Source organism: Labrus mixtus, chromosome 16, assembly GCF_963584025.1.
Source record: "Labrus mixtus chromosome 16, fLabMix1.1, whole genome shotgun sequence".
In the NCBI taxonomy this organism is placed as follows: domain Eukaryota; kingdom Metazoa; phylum Chordata; class Actinopteri; order Labriformes; family Labridae; genus Labrus; species Labrus mixtus.
The window spans coordinates 6,212,692-6,230,411 of NC_083627.1; the positions used below are offsets into that span (position 1 = coordinate 6,212,692).

General features: G+C 45.2%; 1 protein-coding gene across 2 annotated transcripts in view; it reads left to right on the top strand.

The window, feature by feature from the left end:
* macf1a (microtubule actin crosslinking factor 1a) overlaps positions 1 to 17,720 on the top strand; it is a 238,971-nt gene that overhangs the window by 5,430 nt on the left and 215,821 nt on the right. For both annotated transcript variants that reach the window (XM_061058975.1, XM_061058976.1), the window contains exon 2: positions 3,706 to 3,941. In XM_061058975.1, coding sequence (XP_060914958.1) covers positions 3,719 to 3,941 — 223 coding nt within the window. In that variant the 5' untranslated portion in view covers positions 3,706 to 3,718. The remainder of the gene's footprint in view (positions 1 to 3,705; positions 3,942 to 17,720) is intronic.

The following is a 17,720-nucleotide window of genomic DNA, read 5'->3' on the forward strand; positions in this document are numbered from 1 at the left end:
GATATAAAATCAGCACAAATATCAAAAGCAGTTTCTGTAACAAACATGAGACTTAAATCCTCTTGTTCTACTTCATGTTTATTGAATATCTGCCCGTCTTCTTTGTGATCATTGGGAGGAAAACTCTTTTAGTTTTGGTCACGTCAGCTGGTAAAAGCTGCAGTTTGAGCCGTTTGTCTTTGTGAAATAAATATATATATATCAGTATTAGTCTATAGAAGTTAATGAAAACAGACATTTTGATCAGAAACCAGCTGAAATCAGGGGACGTTAAAACTTCTTATGAGAATTATGTTTTATATATTTTAAGATTTGATGAACAAGAAAGCATTAAAAGACGTTCAGACGATCAGTCATGAGATAATCATTACCTGCTGTCCTAATTTAGAAGAAACAGGATAGTAAATGTGTTTATGTGAGTGTTGGTGTGATAGTAAAAATGCCTGAATGAGGGTCTCATCAGCAGGATGTGATCTCACTCTCTCTCTCTCTCTCTCTCTCTCTCTCTCTCTCTCTCTCTCTCTCTCTCTCCTTCAAACATCAACGTTTCTCCTCACAGAGCTCTAATGACACAGTGCAACTTTGAAGCTCCGCTCTGGCTCTATTTTTAAAACCGCTCGTTTCGGTGGCACTGACTCACTGACAGCAGGCAGCGGGGAACTAACTTTACACACACAGACACACACACACACACACACATACACACACACACGAAGAAACAGCAGCACCAGGGCTGAGAGAGACTTGCAACCATACATCACAGAACCGCAGGGGATTCTGGGAAGGTTTTAACCTCTTCCTGGCTGCGTTGCTGTGGAGATGGGGATCCAGGAAGCGAGTTTCTGCCAGCGGTCTAGTCAGGGGCCAGCTGAAGGGAGGAGGAGGGAGGAGGAGAGGGAGGAGGAGGGTTTTTGGCAGCATCCCTCACAGAAACATTCCCTCCCTGTGACCAGCGCTCAGGTCACTCCACAGTTAATCTGCTGGTACGGACTCTGTGTGTCAGGGAGCAGGAGTCGGTTCATTAGCATAAAGTGTTCACAGTGTGAGCTCTATGTGGACAGGAGTTTCCCCTGTTCTCTAACTGTTAGACTTGTGAAACAAAACTGGATCACTTGTGCATTTATTTTTGATCCTGAAAGACTTGAATCCATTTTAAGGAAATGAAACTGATTATTTTGGGGGCTTTTTCATGCCTTTTTTTTTTTTTTGAGATATAGGACAGTGGATAGAGTCAGAAAAAGGAGAGACAAAGGAAAGACATGGTGCAAAGACCAGGGTCTACTTTGAGGACTGAAACACTCTGCACACGGGGAGCAGAGTCACCACACAGCCAAACCTCTGCCCCATAACTCAGACAGTTTAACAGTTTGATATTCATTCAAGATGTCCCACACACACCACATGCATATTCAAACGTTTTGACAGCTGATCGCGTTTACAGCCCGGTACAAAAAACGATTAACGTCTTTAATGGCACACCCGTTTTGATTGATGAAGGATACAGGCTATATGCATGACTAGGGGGGGGTTATTGATCTGACTGCAGGCGGCCATGTTGTAGCGGTTTGTCAGGAGTCTTAGGGCCCGCCTCGGCTCCAGGTCTCAGCCTGTCGTTAGATTCACAGAGTCAGCATTTCCAAAATGTTACATAGAAACTGAGAGGTGACATCACTCGGGCTTCGTCCTCCACACTCGAGATGATGATACTTTTAACTTTGAGCTGTGTTATTGGACGAGAAGCTGTGGGAGATGACAGGAAACAGATGATGTGCACAAAGCCTGTGAGCCGCGATCAATCTGAAAACTGAAAAAAAAATTGGGAGCGCACAGCAGACGATCACTGACCTGCTGGACACCCAGACGTCCTGCGGGGAGAGAAGAGCCAGTAACAGCCAATTCATTCTGTCTGCACGAGTATTGATTCTATGACGGACAGATCAGAGCCTCAGGTCCCCAGAGAGTCACACACACACACACACACACGCACACACACACACACACACACACACACACACACACACACACACACACACACACACACACAGCGAATGCTTTCTGCATTCACAGCAATTATTTAGCGTCATTGATTTTCCCTCAGGTATTGAATATAAACTTTATGCAGATTGACAGTTATAGTCTGAAGATGGGCGAGCGAGCAACAGATAGGCCTAGAGAAAAGGTGAAGAGAGAGAGAGAGAGAGAGAGAGAGAGAGAGAGAGAGAGAGAGAGAGAAAGGGGGCAGAGATTGAGATGAGAGAAAGCTCCCTCCTGTCTTCTTGGTGTATTGACTCGTCTTAAAAATAGCAACACTAGACAAGCTTTGAAATCTCATCCTTTTCTCTCTCTCTCTCTCTCTCTCTCTCTCTCGCTCTCTCTCTCTGTAGTTGTTTGTTCTCGTCTCAGTCACAGCCACCCTGCTGAAGAATCCGAAAATTCACTCTTTTCCATCATCATTTTATCATGTCATTTGTACAAGAATCGTATCAAAGTTTCAAAATCTGCTGTCATGACAACCCTAGATTTGAGGGTATGAAAGTCAGGCTTATCAGTCAGATGGTCGTATGCTATAGGACAGTTTTTGGCTGTCTTTGACTGAATCCCTGTAAATACTCTTCGATTTAAAGTGCCTCTACACTCCTCTGCTGCGTCGCTCAGGCTTCAATAATCCATCTCCTCGTCTCTGCTGTCATGTGCTTTCATCCTCTTTCATCACTCCAGAGGAACTCTTCAGTTCTCTTGTAGGTCGCAGCCTCTGAACCTGATCACTGACCCAGCTGTTCCTGATTATTGCGTTATGACGCTCTGCTTTTACTTTCCAACTTTGCGTCATTCGTGCTCCTGCTGTGTGATCCGTCTGACTGAAGCTATGAATTATAGAGTTCTTCTTCTTCTTCTCTCTTTCTCCTCGTCCTCCCCTCTTCTGACCTTCTTTCTCTCCCCTCCCCCCTCTGCTCTACATCTCGCTCCTCTCCCTCTCTTCCTCCTCTCCCTCTCTTCCTCCTCCTCCTCCTCTCCTCCTCCTCCTCTCCTCCTCCTCCTCTCCCTCTCCCTCTCCTCCTCCTCTCCTCTCCTCCTCCTCCTCTCCTCTCTTCCTCCTCCTCCTCCTCTTCCTCTCCTCTCCTCTCCCTCTCCCTCCTCCTCTCCCTCTCCTCCACTTCCTCTCCTCCTCTCCTCTCCCTCTCCTCCTCTTCCTCTCCTCCTCTCCCTCTCCCTCTCCTCCTCTTCCTCTCCTCCTCTCCTCCTCTCCCTCTCCTCCTCCTCTCCTCCACTTCCTCTCCTCCTCTCCTCCTCTCCCTCTCCTCCACTTCCTCTCCTCCTCTCCTCTTCCTCTCCTCTCCTCCACTTCCTCTCCTCTCCTCCTCTTCCTCTCCCTCTCCTCCTCTTCCTCTCCCTCCTCCTCTCCCTCTCCCTCTCCTCCTCTTCCTCTCCTCCTCTCCCTCTCCTCCTCTTCCTCCTCCTCCTCCTCCACTTCCTCTCCTCCTCTCCTCTCCCTCTCCTCCTCTTCCTCTCCTCGTCTTCCTCTCCCTCTCCTCCACTTCCTCTCCTCCTCCTCCTCTCCCTCTCCCTCTCCTCCTCTTCCTCCTCCTCTCCTCCTCTCCCTCTCCTCCACTTCCTCTCCTCCTCCTCCTCTCCCTCTCCTCCTCTTCCTCCTCCTCTCCTCCTCTCCCTCTCCTCCTCTTCCTCCTCCTCCTCTCCTCCCTGCAGCTCTTAAAGTAACATGGAGTCCTCAGACGATGATACTCTAAGCGAGCGCTCCTGCGTCAGCGAGCCGTCCTTCCGTAGCGAGCGGTCAGGGGGGTCGTTGTCCCCGTGCCCGTCGGGACCTGTGGGACCGCCTGGAGACACTTTACCCTGGAATCTGTCCAAACACGAGAGGAGGAAGAGGAAGAGCCAGGACTCGGTGCTGGACCCGGCGGAGAGGGCGGTGGTTCGTGTGGCAGGTAAGAGAAACACTCTTTCTTGTTTTTGATGAGCTGAAGACACATTCCCATCCTGATGGATCTCTTCTGTTATATCTAGTTCTACGTGTCTCTGTCTTAAGATGCTTTCTGTGTAAGCAAGCGGTGCTGATGACTGTTGTTTGCTTGGTGTCAAAAGAAAGTCGACTTTTGGTTGGTTCCAGTTTGAATCTGACGCAGACGTTGCTGTCAGAGTTAGCATGCCTGTTGGACAGCGTATCAAAGCATCAATGAATTCAAAGTCATTTTAAAACTCAATCTGAATCTGAGACGATAACTGACAAGAGACAACAACGATGTTTGTTGTTTTGTGGCCAAAGTAGAAGTGTAAATAAAACTTTACACGCCTGTGAAATATTCTCCCTGTGACGTACATGATGACATGCCAAGTGCAGAAGAGGATATGAAGTGTTTGTTTTGTAAAGAAGGAGAAAAGAAAAGAGAGGGGAACGACTCTGATAAGGCAGCACATCCATTTTCAAACTTTTCAACTTTTCTCTTCGGTCAGTTGCAGAGTCGTGATTCTCTTGCTGGCTCTCTGTTGCTCTGTAAGCTTGACCTTGGAGTTGACCTCGGGTCCCCGGCTGCAGTCCGACCGTTCAAACAGTGATCTCACCTTTAAGAGTAATCAAAGTAATCATGACGTTACATCTTCATCGTGTCGTGAGGATGTAAAACATGTAACACATTTCATATTCTGTCATCAGGTGTCATTTTATTATCTGACGTCAGGGTTAATAAATGTTGTTTCTTGAACTGAGGCGGAGCTCCTCTTCAGTCTTATTATTTGCACGCTGACATTTCTTGGACATCCTGTTTGATCGCAGGGCTTTTCCCTCTGGCTTTAATCAAACGCCCACAAACTTCAGAGGAACCCCCGACTCCTGAAAAATACACAGTCAATACATTTCACACTGATTGGTGGAGATTCTTTGAGGGGGGGGGGGGGGGAGCTTGTGTGTCCTTTATTTGTTCCCTCTACAGGGCTCACATGAGATCTTGGAAATGTTTCATAACAACACATTAGTGTTTTTAGTTTCACGACGAGAGAGAGAGAGAGGAGAGCTTAACTCTGAGGTCATGCATCGTTTAGAAGTGAAGGCTTACCATCTGAATCCTCCCTCGCTGCTCTCCTGTCACTTCTACGACTCCACCCCGCTCCTCCTTTATCTCTTCCATCCTCTGTTCCTCGCTGTAACAGAAGATGGAGGACAGATGTAGGTTACTCTGCTCTCTGGAGGAGAGGTTTCCCCTGCTCGTGCAGCCGGCTAATGGCTTCCCCTGTCCTTCCTCCCGACACGGGATAAAAACAAGAAATGATGTAAAAGCATGAGTGCTTCACCTCTCTTCATGATTGTGCCAATTATTTACCGTGTGAGGCTTTTATCACATGCTGTATGGAAGTAGGCGGCTGTCTTCGTCTGCATGCTGCACCTATATCTTAGAGCAGCTTACATTCTGTGCGGCAGTGAAAACCTCGATCCCAGCAACACTTCTATTATGAAGAGTTAAACTCAACCGTGCAGGCCATCATCACCTCCAGTTATCTGTTTGTTTTGGGACACATGTTGTGAAAATATGCACATGGTAGAAAAACAGATGAGGTCTGTGCCAGTATTTAAAGGGATTTAAAAGGATTAGGCTGCTGTTTAAACACATGAATGAATGAATAAATGTGAGAGAAATCCCTGAACAAAACCCAACGCGTGTTGGACAGAGTTGATGTCAAAGACTGAAACAGTAATAAGTAATAAATGTGAAGAGGTGTCACACAAACTGGGTCAAATTAAGGTTAATAATCGATCAATAGATGGATAGAAAGTTTACTTCCTTTATCCTCGGGGGGAATTACCGTCTGACCCGACCCACATCCGTCACTCTGAGTTTCAGCTTCTACCGTCTGGCAGAAGATTCAGGGTCCCTCAGACCAGGCTGACCCGCTGGAAACAATCATTTATGCTGATATCCGTTAATATTCTTAATGGGACGATGTGCCAAGGGGCTGCTGCACGAGTGTGTTTTTATGTACATGTGGAACTGTTACATGTTTTGTATGATCTCTATTTATGTATTTTTTTATTATCTTGCAACAGCAGGACAAAGTCCAAGACAAATTAACTTTGGGGTCAATAAAGTATATCTCCTCTTATCTCCTCTTATCTTCATTAGAGTTATTGATTAAAACTACAACATGAAGGATAATTAGAGTGATTCTAAAGACTCATCATTCATAGTTTAAAGGAAGGCTTGGTAGCTTTTGAAAACTAGCATTATTTTGAATGTAGCATCCCCTCAGTGCGCCGTCTCATGTCTCATTCAGCAGAAAGTAAACACTGAACTTGATGAAAAAAAAAAAGAGACTATTTTACTACTCACAACGAGTGTTTGTTCAGAGATGTTGCTGCAATCTTTTGGTCTTTTATATCCAAAGTGGATCATTTAATACTGCATCCAGCACAAGTTCAACATTCCCTCTGTGGACTCCAGTCGGTATTTCTGAGCCTTGAAGGCAAATAAAGAAACAATCTTTCAAGCCAGAAATGCTCAAAGTAAAATAAAAGTTTAATCTTTTATTAACAGCCACTGGGGAATATAAATCCATGTTAACGTTTGAGTTGACTCGAGCTCAAAATTCAAACTTGAAGCCTGCGTCCTTCAGTGGATCCGTCTGTCACGGCTGCTTGTAAACACAGATGATCTTATATGACGTGTTTTTTAATGAACCCTCTGTGAGGCGAGCGGCTGAATTATTCCACTCCTCCTCTGTTTTATTTTGCTGGATGAACATGTGGCCCGTCTTTGCAGCTGTGCTGAAGTTTGAACGCCAGGAGTTTGTTTGTGTGAGATAACAGAGGACAGTTCTGAAGGGTGGGGGGGGGGAGTCATCGTAGGCATGTTATGTAAGGTTATTAGAAGAGACAGTTAGACAGGGAGGTGTCCTGGCAGCACGTCGGGGCAGAGTCGGCGGGTCAGATGTGTCTGTGTGGATCTCTCTGTGAGCGCTGACAGCAGCAGAGATGAGCTGGCGTCGTCACAAACTACCCTCAAGGTTTGAACCCTGACGACACGACGACAACATCCTGCAGTGTGAAGTCTCCTCTCTACTGGCAAACGTTTCTGAAAGTTCAGTATGAACAAAAAAAAACAATGACAAAAACTTTGGACAGAGATGGGAAAGTTATTCAGCCTGAAAAAACTGGATTATAAAGAGTTACCTGAGCGACATCTTGTCGTTTGTACAGCATCCAAAACGAGCTGCGGGGACGGCTGTAACACAGACGTTAGCTATTTGTTTCCCTTTGCCTTCAGTCAATGTGCTAAGCAAATCTAACCAAAAGCTGGTTTCAATGTATTGTAGTTGGCAGTCTGACTGGACAGTTTTAAGAATATTCAAATTTCTCAAAATGTTCATTTATTCCTGCAAAAGAGTCGCGTGTTTGAGACTTTAAGGATCCACCTAACTGCTTAAAAATCAAAGTTTTTTGTTTCACTTCATTTTGAAAAACAAGGTGGAAACAGTTTACATAATGCTCGGCTACACTTCTCTTGTAAATCGACTTGAGCATGACACATGTATAGATCCCTTACAGAGCCGTATCTATCGAAACATCAGAGCAGAGGAAGGATTCTCTCTCTTCCTCTCTGTGTGACACTGATGCCTCCAGATTTGGCTCTGCAAACTGGCAGCGATTCAACCGCAGCTCATGTTTCTGGTGACACCCGGGCGAGTCCACGCTGCTCACTGAGGCGTGAAAGCTTTTGTGATGATATTACATTTTTACATAACATGGGAGTACGTGTTTACATTGACCTGGATCTCCACTCAGGCAGACGATTGGAATGTGCAGAATGAATACATTAGCCTGTTTTCAAGCCGTAGGATGCACGTTTCTCTGGACGAGTCGCCTGAGTGATGGAAGGAGAGAGAGAGCAGACAGTGGATCTCTGTGCAGAGAGGAGATTTGAATCCACACTGGAGTGGATAAAAAGAGACTCTGCTGTCCTCACTGGACTCACTGTTATTCAGCCTCTGTGGACTCTCGGCCGGCCTGCTGAGCATGAATGTCAATGAAAACCTCCCAACAGTTGGCTGGTTTCTCTGTTTATGTGAAGGAGAGTTTCACAATTTAACTCTTGGTTAACTCGTTTGAGTGAGCTCCAGATACATGGAGAGAAAACAGTGTCAACCGTAGTGATAGATTTATTGTGTTTCCACATGCGTTATTCAATCTGTTTCTTATAAAGCTTAATGTGCATCATAAATATCTTTACATGCAGTTATATTTTGCATTTATTTACCGATTGTCAGACGTGTTTGCATGAATTACCAGACGAGTTGCATCACGTCCGGTGAGAGAGTTTTGAGACTCTTCACAGCCTTCGATTCAGAAATGCATGTTGTGTTCAAGGGCTGAAGGAAAACTCAGACACGCCAGCTTTTCATGTCCCATAGACTGTAAATATTAATGGATGAAGCCTGAGTGATGACACCCGTCTGTTCCTGCAGGGGGCTTTGGACGCATGGTGGTCGACACGCTGGAAATTGCTGACTCACCCTAAGAGGCGGGTTTTAAGCCTCCTGACAAACCGTTACTCAGCGCCCGCCTGTCAGTCAGGTCAGCTCGACGCCTTATTGTGAAAAACTCTTATCCTTCATCAAATCAAAGCGGATGAGTTATCCAAACTTCAACCCCTCCACAGTGTGATTGAGATCGAGCGAATCAGACCTATTTTTGTTTTCGTACCAGGCTGTAAACATGTTCATTTCTGCTTTTAAAACGGCTTTTTGGAACGGGTGTGTATGTGACTTCCTGTGCTTCTGCAGCCAGCCTCTAGTGGACAGATTGTGATAATATCTAAAGTTAAGCACTTTCACACACTTTATTTGGTGAATAGACCTGAAGAAGATCAAAATACATATCTACACTCATTGTGAATATTTGCTTTGGAGAATATCAACAAAGTCTTTGTCTTCAGTGAGCTGTGGCTCTCGTCTGACATCGTCCCGTGGCAGCGGTTACAGACATTAAAAATGACGACATGTCAATATTCAGTTCTGTCGCTGATGGTCATGTTTGTTCTATATCTCATGAAGAGGCCTCACTGTTTATTCCCGCCTGTTTTATAACCATTAAAAACTCCTCACAGGAGTTTTAAGACATCTGCTCAGACATGAGGAAATGGTTCTTGCAGTTAGTGTGAATTTTGTTTGAGCACAAAATAAGTTATACAAGTGAAAATCTCTGCTTAACTGTGAGATGTTAGGAATTATTTAATACTCCTTGTCACAGTAAAGTATTAAGAGAAATAATCAAATATGAGGATGTGTGTGATGCACGATGGCGGTCTGTGTGTGGCAGCAGAGGTATTCTGTGCACATACTCCTTGTCACAGTAAAGTATTAAGAGAAATAATCAAATATGAGGATGTGTGTGATGCACGATGGCGGTCTGTGTGTGGCAGCAGAGGTATTCTGTGCACGTGAACATCAGGACCCCGTGAGGCTCTGCCTGCATGTACCTTAGTCGTCCTCAGCGCTGCCTGCTGCTCTTCCTGCCAAATTAATTTTCTCTGCAGGCAGCCGAGAGGAAGCCTCAGCCCAAAGCCCAGGCTTAACCCCCGTTGTCATGGCGACGTGGTCTCCTCTGTTTCCATGGTTATAAAAGGCAAGCAGAAGCAATGGCGACAGGGGTGAGAGAAAGACTGACAGCGGGTATAAAAGGAGGGGAAAACAAACAGTGAAAGAGAGAGAGAGAGAGTCAGAATTTTAATTTGGGAGCGGGAGAAAAGAGGAGGGAGTTTGTAAAAGAAAAGAAAGAGAGAGAGAGAAGGAGAGCGAGGAGTGAATGATCGAGTCAGAGCGAAAGGTAATGAAGAGGGGAAAGAAAGAGAGTTGGGAGGATAAAGAGGGGGGGGGGAGGAGGCGATGAAAAGAGGGGAAAGTTTGAAGAGCGGAGGGGAAAAGAACACAGAAGAAACAGGGGAAGGAATGACTTTTAAATAAAGAGAGGAGGGGGTGAGAGAGGTCAGGCATCAGAAAGAGAGAGAGAGAGGGAGGGGAAATGAACCTGAGAGGTACTGACAACTTAAGAGATAAGTGACAGACTGCCAGGGAGGAAGAAGAAACAGCTGACAGAGAAAATCAAAAAGAAGGACAAAACATAAAGGATGAGACAAAGAGTTAAAACATTTGAGACGAGAAGAAAAAGAGAGAGAGATTGTCTCAAACACAGCTAAAGAGGGGGGAATGAGTTCATCGTAGAAACACTCAGAAAGAGAGAGAGAGAGAGCAGACAGAGAGAGAAAGAGAGAGCAGACAGTACGTTATGGAAGAGACAAAGAACACGAGGGGCCTTTAAAAAAAAAGAGGAAAAGCCGGATAAGGTTGGACAAAAGGAAGTGTTTTATTTAAGCTTAGGGTTCATTGTATAACATTTTCAAAGAACATCAGGAAGTAACTTCAGCTGTGAATGTTTACATCTCACTTTAAAGCATGTGTGATTATTTTTGGCTCACTTTTTTTAATTTTAATCGATAAATTGCAAGTGACACATTCAAATGCTCGTAATGGTTTCTGTTATAAGGGATCTTTTAATTTAAAAAAAAAATGTAGTTTGAAGACATCTAGAAGTGTCAGAGGATAGTGTGAGTTGATGTTTGTGTGGCTGGGCAGAATGGACCAGAAAACATCTCTCTATATATATATATTAAATCATGTTTTGAAGGTTTATTTTATTTTATTTTTTTATGCCTTTATTTGAGAGACAGGAAAGTGTCAGGAATCAGAAATCAGAGAGAGAGAGAGCGAGAGAGAGAGAGAGAGAGAGAGAGGGGGGAAAGAAGCCACAGGTCGGATTTTGACAGCTTTCCAGCTCCGTACATTTCATACATTCTTTACACTTCACCATGCACGCTGTCCCTCTGGTTTATTGTGATATCTGACAACCTGTGAATGATCTTCAACTTCAGGGTTTTTAATCTTGGTGCAGCGACACTGTGGCGCTTTAGTGAGCCTCCTTGTAACGGCCCTGCTGAATAAAAAAAACACTGACTTTATTTACTTGTTGTTTTGTTGGACCGCCGTCTTCACTTTTATCTGCATTCCTCAATCAATTCACAAATCCAATCCTGCCGAGACCGCCGCCGCCGCCGCCGCCGCCACCGCCTTTGATTTGAAACTATAATCGAGTTTGTGGTCATTTAAGTGAAAGGTCAGACTTACACAAAGAATCTTATCAACAAATAAAAGGCCACATAATCCAAGTCACACACGTTTAACAATCATTTGATTCAATCTACCGCAGCCTGACGCCCGCTTATTTGGGGCACTGAGCTCTTTTGTTTGGCTTTAATTCAGACAAATATGCAGGATTATCTGACTGCATCGCTGGATATTAGAACATAGACGTTTGTTTCTTTGTTGTTTTGTACGTGTGCAGTGATACGTTCAGGGCAGAGACACGGAGAGGGTCAGACTTTGTTGTCTCGGTTATCAAACACTCGAATGTGTTCAGGTGCTTCTGGCAGAGAGTTTGTGACTTTGAAGCCGGCGTCAGAGAGAGAGCACTGAGGCGATGTGATGAGGACTGCTTGTGCTTTGGGCTCACAGAGACAACATTCATTATGCAGCTGGACTCTGCTTGACAGCACAGACACATGACGACAACACACACACACACACACACACACACACACACACACACACACACACACACACACACACACCAACAGGAGAAAACAATGGGAGTGACACACAGAGGAAGAGATGACTCGGTGTGCTGTCAGTGATGCTTTATTGTTTACAGCCACACAGTCATACACATTTGACTGATGGTGTGATATGATGTGCTATAAGTACACACACACACACACACACACACACACACACACACACACACACACACACACACACACACACACACAAGCACACACAAAAAAAATCAAGAAAAAAAAAGTTTTACAGTCTGAGTTCGCTGTGATTCCATTTCCCACCACTAGGGGGCACATGAACGTCTCACATGATAACATTTGTGCTCTTTATAAATACCACCTGCTCTGTCTGTCATTGAATCAGTTCAGTGGTAAAATAGTTTGTACATGTGCATCAGTGTCATATTATGATGCATGTTATGTAGAATAAATGTGTTTTTCCACGGCCTGCACTGGACTGGAAATGAAACGTTATCAGGACCTTCAGACTGAGGTCACAGCGACCTTGTTGTTGTCTGAATGGTTTACGTGTGAGCGTGTGTATTTGTGTGGCAGATGTGGATCCTCAAAGTGTCTGTGTACGTTTTCCGCCGGAGTGGAGGCTGATGTGACGTCTGAAAGCACCGACCTCGTTACTACTTTGCCATGAACGTATATTTGTCCGTTTTCCACCTACTGACTTTATTGAAAGCATCACGAGCGTCACTGAAGTCGACTTTGTGGCAGATTGTTGTTTATTTTGCGTCCAGCGGATGTTTAGCTTTATCAGCAAAGTGTAAGTGTGGACTACTTTGTTGTTAAAAAAAAACGATGAGGCGAGCAGGAAGTGTTGGAAGCAGCGATCAAAGCGCTGCCCCCGAAGACCTTCAGATCTGAAAGTCGATGAAAGTTGTGGAGCCGTTCATGAATCTTTTATTTCTATATTGATCCGATATTGATTTCAGCCCTGACAGAAATCCACATCTGCTTTAAGGTGCAGAAATGATGTTTCTTAGATTGTTCTCATCATTTCTGCTGGAAGCTTCATGAGCCTGACGCCGTGCTTGTCATCGAGGACGTCTTTATATTCACCGTGGGGATTAAATGACATAATCTCTTTTGACAAATGACCTTTGAATGAATTTGAATTTGACCTCAGAATGATCTCATCTTGAGATTATCTACTGGTGGCTGTGTTTCACGTGTCACAGGAGGAGTGTTCAGCAGATCGCTGGAGTCGGACTGCGAGGCTCACAAGTTAAATTAAGGTGTGAAAATATTTCAAATGTAAGTTTGGTCATGACGGTAACGATGTCGGTGTGTGCTGCTCTTTAAAGAGGAACACACCTGTGTGTCTATTTATTCAGTCATTATGTTCACTCAGTGCTAAAGTCTATGCATGGACATTATTAGTATTCTGATTCTTGTCTTTCTTACAGTAAAAAAACGTTATAAAACAATTAGGCTGCTGTTTTCTTTTGTGTTGTTCTTCAAGTGTTTGGATTGTCCTTTTAGTGCGTTGCTGTGCGCTACCATATAATCATCTCCGAGGACAGCGAGGGTCCCCCCAAGTCTCTGGCACTTATTCCTTATTTTGGGGGTTGGGAGCTGGAAAGTTTGTGACCCTCTGTGACCTCTGACCGGCCATGGCGCGATGGCTCTGCAGACAAATATTTCCAGTTGCCTTCATCCATTTCCTGTGATTTGAAACGTTTAATACAATGAAGCCCGAAAGACTAAAAGACAGACTTCATCTGCCGGTCAACCTGAGAAATTATGGATTTTGGAGCAGCTGAGAGAGAGAGGGAGAGAGAGAGAGAGAGAGAGAGAGAGAGAGAGAGAGAGAGGTTGAAAGAGAAAATCAGAGCTGCAGGGCGTGAGAGTAAAATTGGAGGAATAATGGGCAAAGAGAGGGAGAAGGAGAGGGGATAAGAGGTGTCAGGAGGGGTCTTTTTTTCCCTTCTTTCATGACACAAGATTGGCAGGCAGAATTTAAAGTGTAGGTAAATATTCAAATTCAAATTCAAAAAAACTGTATTTGTCCCCGGGGGGCAATTCAAAGGCACACAGAGCAGTAAATTAACAACAGAGCAAGTAGACGAAACATTTTAACCCAAATATAAAGTGTCAATTTAAATACAACTTAAAGCTTAAACTTAACTTAAAAATACAAAATATAAAAGAGTAGATATAAGTGGACAGTGATCGGACTAACAGATGTAAACAGAACTATGTGCAGTAAACGAGAAATAAATATATATATACAGAACTATGTGCAAGTAGGCTAAATACTAAATGATAAGTTAATAAGGTGCATGGTGACATGACATGATGTTACACACTCTTGTACAGTAGGTGGAGGTATGTGTCTGTAAGTTGAAGTTAAGAAAAACGAGAGAAGAAGAAGAAGACATAACTGTTCAATCCCTTTGTGGCTGTCTGTCACCGCGCCGTGCCCTCCACCAGGGGGCGCTCAAGCTCCATTTGACACCGCGTAACGATAAGCCAGCTCCTGCTCCTGCTGCCCCACCGCCCGGCTCCTCAGATTCCTGCGGCGGAGGTTCCTGGCGTGGCCGGTAGAGAGGGATGGGAGACAGCCACTGCAGGAAGAGTCGACAAACCTGAGCTAGAAAGAGGGAGAGAGGGAGAGAGAGAGAGAGAGAGACAGAGAGGCAGGGGGGGGGAAAAAACACTCACACACGGGAGGACATAGACCGCAAAGCCTCTCGATATAGACGCGGCCATTACGGGCTGGGGAAGCATGCTGGGAGCTCGGGCGGCTCGCCTCAGATCCAGAGGACGCCGACGCAGCCGGGGATAGGAAGCCCGAAGTCCGGATACGGTTTCGCCTGGAGCTCCGCCGATTTTTTTTTTTTTTTTTTTTTTGGAGACGGAAACGGACACACTTGCCCTCTCTTACGGACACTCAACTGGGGTGTGTGTGTATCCTTCCTCCCTCACACACACACACTCACACTCACAGGAGGCTCAAAAAGCACCAGGAAAACTGATATCCAAGGAGGGGACTGGTCGGAGACAACCACACCGACTGTGTGTTCCTGCACACACACACAGACACACACACACACAGACGGCGATAATGGATAGATAGCGTTTATGTAACCTTCATTCAAGTAGACACAGGCATATTTAACGTCAAAAAATACGCTCTTTCTCTGGGCTTTTGTTGTCCTTTTTTTTTTTTATTCTCTTAAGTATCCATACGGATTATCTAACCCTGCTTGGAAGTGAGCTGCTGGGCTTTTCAGTGTGCGCCAAAAGCATCATATCCACTAGTTTCACGCAGGCTGGTGTTGAATAGGACAGGAAGAAGAAGAAGGAAAAGGAGCCGGAGCTGGGGGCTTGAAAACGCAGCGGAGGACCGGGTCACTGCGGTAGTCTGCAGGCCGACCCCCTCGACTCTCCAGCCCGGGGGGTTTGCAGAGCCACCATGGCCGGGTTTATACCGGGTCTGCTGCCGACAAACCATTCCCAAGAGAAGGAATTCGCCCAGGCGTATGAGGATGTGCTGGAGAGATATAAAGGTAAAGACACAGAAATGTTTTTTTTTTGTTTTGTTTTTTTGCATCAATAAGCCCCCAAATAAACAATCTAACTTAAGTCACAGGATGGGGGATGAAGTGCTGGACTATATTGATATGTCCCAGTGGGAATATTGCAGGAATGTCGGTGTTTTTTTGTGTTGTGGGCACACTGTGTGTCTGGAAGTGTCAGGTGATCTGTCAGACACACAGCTCAGTCTGACAGCTCCATCATCTGGGGTTGTTTCGTTGTTGATATTTTTCGGATAAACAAAGCAGGGCTTCTTCCTGTGCACCGGGTGGGTAGAGGGGGGGGTCACATTCATTCCCTTGTAATCACTCTCGGTCTCTGAGAGGAAGCACTTTTATGAAGTCTCGTCGCCTGCCCGCTTCAGGGACTTTTTCGCCCCCCCTCATGGCTTCATGTTTCTCTTTGTGTTTGCATGTTTGTCCTGTAAATATCAAAGCTGCTGCTGTGCCAGCCAGTGGAAAGAAAAGAGTGTGTCGGAGAAGAAAACACAGACCTGCTCTGCTTTCTGGGCCATTGCAGATCTCTTTCTGTGTGTGTGTGTGTGTGTGTGAGTGTGAGTGTGAGTGTGTGTGTGTGTGTGTGTGTGTGTGTGTGTGTGTGTGAGTGTGAGTGTGTGTGTGTTGCTCTTATTGTTACCCCCTGCACACTTTCTGTTTTATAATCCCAGTGACAGGGGTGCTTTAAAAATGAATGCCTCCACTGAAATTGACTGGTTAGGAGGGGGGAGGAGTGTGTGAGTGTGTGTGTGTGTGTGTGTGAGTGAGAGGGTGGGAGAGGATGGGGGTGCTGACAGCCAGAAGACTCAGGTCACATCTGTGACGCTGGCACTGATGAAAAGGATGTGTCTTTTAATTATTGATTATGATAATGAAACTAAACTCCTTGGGGTTGGAACCTAGCTTGTGTGCGCATATGTGTGTGTGTGTGTGTGTGTGTGAGAGTGTGTGTGTGTGTGTGTGTGTGTGTGTGTGAGAGTGTGTGTGTGTGTTGGACAGGTGGAGGGTTAGGGTTAGGGAGTCCTTCAGCAACATGAAGTATCTGCACATTTAAACCGGCATAGCCCCAGAATGAGAAGGGCTTCAGGAGACGCTCTCAGTGACAGTTTGTTGCATCTTTGCCATGGCAACCCTTTTCCCCTCGACTCATGTGATCTTCAGAATGAGCTCTCTGCTGGAAGTGGGAAAGTGAAAAACACGTGGCATTGAATGGTATCAGCGATATCTAGATTAGAGCTGTTCTAAAATATGCAGACGGCCTCTCGGCGTCTCCTGCATAACACACCAATCGGGTCTCTGAGGCCAAAGTAGAAAAATGCTTTTACTGCAGAAGAATGTTAGCTCGAGACTCAGCAAAAATATTGTAACGCTGGGTGTATATGTGTTTGACTGAGGGAGGTGTCCTCTGTAGTGAAGGAGGAGGAGGAGGAAAGGGAAGGAGGACGTTTTCCCCCTGGAAGCCGGTGAGTCAGCGGGCCAGTAGCCACCCTGTTTGTTGTTTTTACTGCTGATACCTCAACCTCGGGGGTTAGCCGTCGCTTTGGCGAGGAAATAAATCTGAGCTCAGTTGAGCAAACAGACTACACCTCGCCACCTCTCCGCTCTGCCACATCTCTCTAGCCACCCCACAATGAACGACAGAAACGTGTGGTGAATTCATTTTTGAGGAAAACAAACAAACTCTGTGGCACTGACTTTATCGTTTCATGTAACAAATGCTAACTCATATTATAATGCCAGACCTACAGTAGATCTGCACTTTACTATTACAGGGATATGTACTCGTGTGTCTGGCATTAAAAGCTCGTTAAATGTAAATGGAGGCAGTTAGACTTCCATTAAACCCCCTCAGACACTCTTCAGAGACGTAGCCTAGCTTTCCTTCAGCACACACAGCTCAGAGCATCATCACGTCTTTCAGCATGAAGCCGATGATTGCTCTCCATTAGAGTGCCGTTTGTCGGCTGCAATCACAAACAATTATATCCTGAGCTGGACTCTGATAAATAAAAGGAGGCACGCTGTGTGGTGGTTCCCGTGAGGGTGACGATTAAAGGAAGGGAACAGACGCACGGGGGATTTAAGTTAAGCTTCACACGGGCCTTTTGGACTTTTAGGAACTTCAACACGTCCCAAACTGATCAGAGGTCAGCACTTACACTCTGTCAGTGTTGATAGAAACGCTAACCACTGCCCGTCTTTAGTTTGGCTGCTTTGCCAGTTGTGTCCACAATAAATCATTTATTTTATAATCAGTTATTGGCTGAGTATAGTTCCCAACACAAGATACCAGTTCCCACAGTCCTCCCATAGTCTGACTGGACTGAGGTTGTCGATATTTTTGATCCATTTCCAACCTGACGTTTTCAAACGATTTGATCTCTGATATTTTAGTCGTCAATGGAATTAAATAGATTTGACGCTTTACAAAAAAAACCTACAGATCCTCTGTCTCATGTAAACCAAAAACTGCAGCGAGTGAAAGGAAGTGCACGAATAAGTT